This window comes from Nannobrachium achirus, assembly GCF_963921795.1.
Source record: "Nannobrachium achirus genome assembly, chromosome: 8".
Lineage (NCBI taxonomy): Eukaryota > Metazoa > Chordata > Actinopteri > Myctophiformes > Myctophidae > Nannobrachium > Nannobrachium achirus.
The window spans coordinates 24,768,022-24,774,400 of NC_137817.1; the positions used below are offsets into that span (position 1 = coordinate 24,768,022).

The window sequence follows — 6,379 nt, forward strand, 5'->3', positions numbered from 1 at the left end:
CGTTCTCTCTGATCCCATGTGATCAGTCTGGCAATCCCCAGCTATCAATCTAACCCTAACCTCACAAATAGCTAATGGCTAAACCTAACCTTAACCACACAGTAAACAATGGCAAAAGTACACCCATGGTGGGATTTGAACCCGTAATCTTGGACACACGAGCCTGACGTTCACACTACTTTATGCAATCGAGGATGCTGGTTGAACATGTTTTGTTTTTTTTTGGACCTGGCCCTGCCCTCTTTGTGGTAGAAAGGGTGCAGGTCTCTTTCTGCCTGGAAGCCAATCAGAGGCAGTAAGGGCAAGACTGAAAGGAATAGTCTGATATAGCATGTTTTGATTGCCTTCCAGCCTACACCAGGCTTGTTATATCTGTGAGCCATCACTTGTTTGTATACAATATGCCCTAAAGAGGCCTGTGAGTTGAAGCGCATAGATGCTAAGCCCATTTATTAAAGTTTTTTCTTTTTTAATTTCTGCAAATCACTGTATTTTGGTATTTGTTTGGTTAAGACCAATTAATCATAATGTAAAGTACAAGTCTCTTTCTCTCTCGCTCTTCTGAAAATGAAAAAAAAAAAAAAAAAAAAAAGTTGGCCACCTATGCACTGAAAAGATTGCCTTTGTCAAAACAAAAGTAACCACTTAATATCATTAAATGCTTCATATACTGCACGCCTTACTTAAATTATGTATGTTTAAATGGTGGCTACACTGGCTATCAGGTACATTTTTTACCACTTTTCCCATAGTATATTTTTAGCATGTTTGGAATAAAACCTAATTTGTTTCTGCTATGCAACAGCAATGGGCAGTTAGCGAAAAATTATGCATGATGCAGAGGCTAATTAGTCTTCTTTTCACGGCTCGAGTTGATTACCCAGCTTATATGCTACCACGGGTACTTACTTACCAACTATTAAAACCTATGTGGTGATTAGGGGAAATACACTCTTGAATTAGAAACTTTGTTTTTGCTAAATAAACAACACTTTGTGTATCTCACTGCCGCATTCTGAGAAAGTAGCGAAGTTCAATGCGTTGTTCAAGGAGAGATGCGACTGCCGCTTCACCACTCCAGCAGAAATGTGCTTTGCTCTGAGTAGTTGTGGACCAGGCGTGTACACTCTGCCTCACAGAAACAGACTACTGTACAGAAGTAGTGAATATAGATAACGTTTTAAACTAGCAGTTTTAGTTTATCAATATTGAAAATGTTAATTGTTTACAAACAGCCAGGAATGAGCATCAAGTGTAGCCTACTTGTGTTCTTGAGTGGTTGGACCTCAATTCACTTAGTTATCAAGGCACACCTATAACCATAGCAAAAATAGCTGATCTACAAGCTCACAACTCGTTTGTGATGCAGCGTGTTACACATTTTGTCAGCTATTCTTGCTATGAATACAGGCACGCCTTAATATTTTTACTTGCCCATGGTATGCCTTGGTCACAAAAAGTTTGAAAACCACTGCTCTATAGAAAAGAGCTGTACTGAACACAACACAACATAACAGAACAAACAACAGATAAGATCAGAATGGAATGAAAAGAATCATTTAAACACTTTGTTCTGTCTTACACTTTCCTATGAAGTGAATCTAAGTCACTGAGGCTCTAAGGCTTCACAGACGAATGTACATACAGTAAACACTACACAAAGATTAGATTAATGTCAGTGGCATTTACACACTTATTCACACAGAGGAAAATAATGAGGACAACGAATCTTACAAGCCCTCTCACAAACCCTTCCTGTCACTAACTCTTGCATTCCATAGTATTAATGATAATGATGGTTTAATGGCCTAATGGTTTTTAGAAATGGCGACCGAGTGTGCAGTATGATGGTATGGCATGTATATGGCCTTCTTGGAGCTGGATTGGAGGTGTAATTGATTACGCTCATGTTACCCGAGGCCTGGTAAGCGTGCTTAGATTGGCACAGGCATAATTACGCCATCTTGTCTCTGTGGGAGTCTGACACGAGAACATGGGAAAATAGCATGAAGCGAAGAGTGGAAATAAATGAGATCACATTATGGGGAAAAACGATGGTTGGAGGATTACTAATGTCTCTCCATAGATTCAATTCTTTCTTCTCTAGTGAATATAAACCAAACGATAGCTTGTCTTTTTTCCCAGTAAACAAGCTAGTGTCTAAAAGCCAAATATAGCTTGTAAAATGTACTCATTAGAGACATGCAAGAGTTACCAAAATGACAAATGCCTGTAAATGTGTGAACCTTGCTATGCATAGCAACTGATGGGAAGAGCAATACTGGCAACATCAAGGGCTTATGAACTCTTTTAAAACACCTTTTTTTCTTTTACAGTTCAATCTATTTCATTAGAAATATACTTAATAAAATGTAACTTCAGTGATACTTCCAACATCTCTAATAAAGACTTGTTAGTATAATTTCAAAAGGACCGCTTTTGGATTTCCATGCAGCATTGTCTTATGTTCTAATTGATTATACAATAACATTAGTATATTATGCAGTATATACCATACATGCATGTGTACGTACGTACGTACATACCCACCCACTGTACATACATACCGTACAGACAGACAGACAGACAGACAGACAGACAGACAGACAGACAGACAGACAGACAGACAGACAGACAGACAGACAGATAGACATAACACAGCCATTACTCACAGGACTTTCTTATTGTCCTTCCTGCGCACTTTAAGGCCAAAAGGACCAGGAGAAGGTGTGATTTCCAAAGTTTCGTATATATCCAGATATCCAGTGTTTGGTATATCGGTATTCACAACGTGCTCATGAGGAACTTCAAACCTCTTCCTCTGAGGGTCAGAGATCTAAAGGAAGGAAACAATTAGGGCTCTCACGATCATGACACTTTACTAGACGATTAATTGTCATACAAATAATTGCGATTAAATTGTGTTTTTGGCATTGGATAAAAAATATATAAATTTCTGTGGCTTTTAGTCTTTGTAAACTACAATCACACCGGTCAGATAGGACAAATAACAAAGAAATTACACAGCCAATCTACAATCTAACAATGCGTCGCAATGTATCATGCTGTGTGTGAGCTTGTAGATCTGATATTTCTGCTATTTTTGAAAGTGTTTGAAAAAACTTACATTTTCAACATTCTCAAATAATCTCAAATAATTGCGATCACACTTTTCATGTAATAATTGTGACAGGACTAGAAACAACAAGTGACCTTTTCTGTCAAGAGTGTTTGTCTCGTATATTTACTTACTGTATGTCCTTTGTTTCTGTGCAGAGCACGTTGAGAGAAAGGGTTAGTCTTATTAAAATACTGGAGAATAAATTCACATGCATGCCTATACCTTAAATCGGAGTCTTCGGCTTGTCTGCAGCTCAGCGTGAAATGAGAGTTCCTCTATGTCTGCACCAAACAGGGAGGGGGAAGCCATCCTCTTCAGCGTGCCTTTCATTACTGACATGCAAAAATATAAAAGTTACAGAAGATCAGTGGGGGAACAAGTACCCTACTCATATTTGTTTTTACGCAAGTAAAAGTCATATCATCATCATCATTCGAGTGCCCTCGAGATCTGTGTCACAAGCTGCTTCCACTGGTCTCTGTTGTCATTTCCACACCAAGTTCATTCACAGTCAGACCTGTGACCCTACTCAAAACATCTGGAAATGTAAGTGGTCTAGTTCCCCTTGATGGGCAGGTTAGTCGCCACAGAAGAATATCCAAAATGACCTGGTCTTTTGCTCTGTGACAGCGTCCTGTAAAGTGGAGTCTTCTTTGTGCCAACTGAGATGGGAGGGATGCCTCCATAAATCTGAGCTTTAGTTCCCGAGGGGTTCCCGAAGCTCCTTATTCATTGTCCATGTTTCAGCACCATACAGCAGGATAGGATTGGTAGCTCTTGAGATGTCTGACTGCCATATAAGATGTAGCTTATTGCAAGCACTCCAGGCCTATCCTTTCCTTGTCAGGAAGTCATTTTTGCTACTGAATACATATGATCCAAGGTATTTGAATTCCTCAGTTTCTTTGATGTCACTGCTGTCTATGGAGTGGATGGTTGGATGATTAGAGTCTTCATTCAGAAGCAGGCATTCTGTCTTTTTGGTGTTCAGCAAAAGGCAAACTTTTGCTGCTGACACTTCCAGAGAGGTTAATAGCTCTTGAGCAGAGGATGTGTGTTCAGCTATCAGTGCGATGTCTTCTGCATAGTCACGGTCGGTCAGCCACTTCTGACTTCGACGACCAGATCTTTTGCCCATTGTGAAACCTTTGGAGGAGATGGTATCTATCTAGGACATAGTCAAAGACAATGACAAAAAGAAAAGGAGCAAGTGTGTCACCCTGAAGGATGCTGTGGTTGTCTGGAATTCTTTTGTTGGTCAATCAATGCTCTGCACAAAGCAGACAGGATTATTGTACATCACTGCTATTGCTTTCACCATTTCTTCTGGTATTCCATAGTTGAGCAGTATAATTATGCATCATAGCTTTCCTGTTCACGCTATCGAATGTATCAATACCTCAATGTTAAAATCTCCGTTGGAAGTAGGCCTACAATTCTGGTATGCAAGATGTTCTTGAGTAGTGTTCTGAGTACAAAAGTATCGGCAACAAAATTATACTTAAAGTACCAAGTGCAGAATGTCTCACTTTTTGTGTTCCAATGGAGTTGATGCAGTTATTATTTATTTACAAGCTTTCATTGGATAAATATTTGCAAAACCCAGAGAAGTAACGACTTTAAACCTGGCGTGCCCATTTTGGGCATGTCAGTATATCAGAACATTTGCAAAAAATGAAAAAATGTACACTAGAAGGCTATAGTATAAAAGTATAAAGTATAGTCGCTGCAGGGTGGCACAGTGATAAAGTCCCTGCCCACAGAGTTTGTGGGGTTGAATCCGCCATGGTGCATCTGGCTTTGTCGGGCGTCTATACAAACACAATTGGAACATGTTCGGGGAAGGGAAGCAGGGGATGGTGATATTGGTCATTGTGTGTACCTGTCAGCGGGGAGTGTTGGTCGGTAGGAATCCTCAAGTGGGGACTCTTCACTGGCAAGTTAGTCAGCACGATACAACAATTGTGACAGCACAGAATTGTGTGTGGGGAGGAATCAATTGGCACGAAGACAGAATTGAAGAGAAAAAGGGGGTACAAAGAATTGGCTACTCTAAATAAATACAAAAAATATATAAAAAAATGTAAAAAGTAAAAAAGTACTAAAGTAATGGACATTGATTTATGGAAATAAATAAAATACAGAGATAACACGTTTTCTGCCTGATGTTTGACGATATCCAGGGCAGTTAACGATGTGACCTACGGTGTTATTCAATACATAGTGTGGTTATGAGAGGTGATGACAGGGTGTTGAGATGACAAGTTTGACAAGGTGATAACACTGCAGTCTTTCATTTAGCACTTTGTCACTCCGTCAAACATGGCAGTGCTCCACGAGGGCATGAGGGCAGATCGTTTCATTTAATGAAAAGAACACCCAAACGTCACAGAATAGCATTTCTGTCAATGCAGCTAGACAGCTGTACACTCCTTCTGATGTTTATTCATCACAGCTGCCATCACAGACAACCACTCTGTGTTGGAAACAACCGTTTCCAAGCGATACCAAATCTCCATGAGCAGATGGAATCCATTTCAAATTAAAATGAGAGCTTCAGAAACTCAGACGCAAGTTTATGCATATGGCAGGATCAAACACTGCAACAGGCTTAGAGCGCAACTTTCAACGCAAATGCTCAACCGCTTCGGAGGTAATCTTAGGTAGCCTAATGAAGGTTTAGGCCCCAGGCAACACCATATCTGGAACAAAAAAAGTATGGTGCTGTTTTAAAGGTGCTTTTACAAGTGTCTGTTGAGTAGTGTATATCAAGTAGAACAAACTGTTTTTTTTTTCTATATGTTTGCTCACATCGACATAGGAATGTTCAAGTGAAAGACTTTTCTTATACAACTACAGTTGCAAAAAAACAAAACAAAAAAAAAACGAAATACTATTTCAAAGGGATAAATGATAAATGTTTAATTGAAATGAAGATTGCCTCAACAACTGCTCAAGGTTTCCTGCCGACTTTATCTTTTTCCCCAAAAGATTGGTACATTATAAAGCAGTGTAATCAAGTGTAATAAATAAATAAATAAAAAGATATGAAATGCATCACGTACGATTTCCGATATGCCATCCATGTCACATTTCAGACCACACCTTGCCCTAGGCACAGTTAGGCAATGATTGAAAAAGCAAGAAATGGAAACGTGGATGAATAACATGTGAAAGGGCAGCTGTTCTTATAAGGACGGACGGACAGACAGGCGGTCGAGACGGATAGATACCGGTACGTACATAGATGGACCAGAT

The 6,379-nt window shown here is 39.5% G+C and overlaps 1 protein-coding gene across 1 annotated transcript in view; it reads right to left on the reverse strand.

Moving 5' to 3' along the window:
• Positions 1-6,379, reverse strand: part of si (sucrase-isomaltase) — a gene marked incomplete at its 5' end in the record, with an annotated part of 111,668 nt that overhangs the window by 103,597 nt on the left and 1,692 nt on the right. Inside the window, 2 exons of the mRNA XM_080731029.1 lie at positions 2,673-2,836; positions 3,344-3,453. Coding sequence (XP_080587155.1) covers positions 2,673-2,836; positions 3,344-3,453 — 274 coding nt within the window. The remainder of the gene's footprint in view (positions 1-2,672; positions 2,837-3,343; positions 3,454-6,379) is intronic.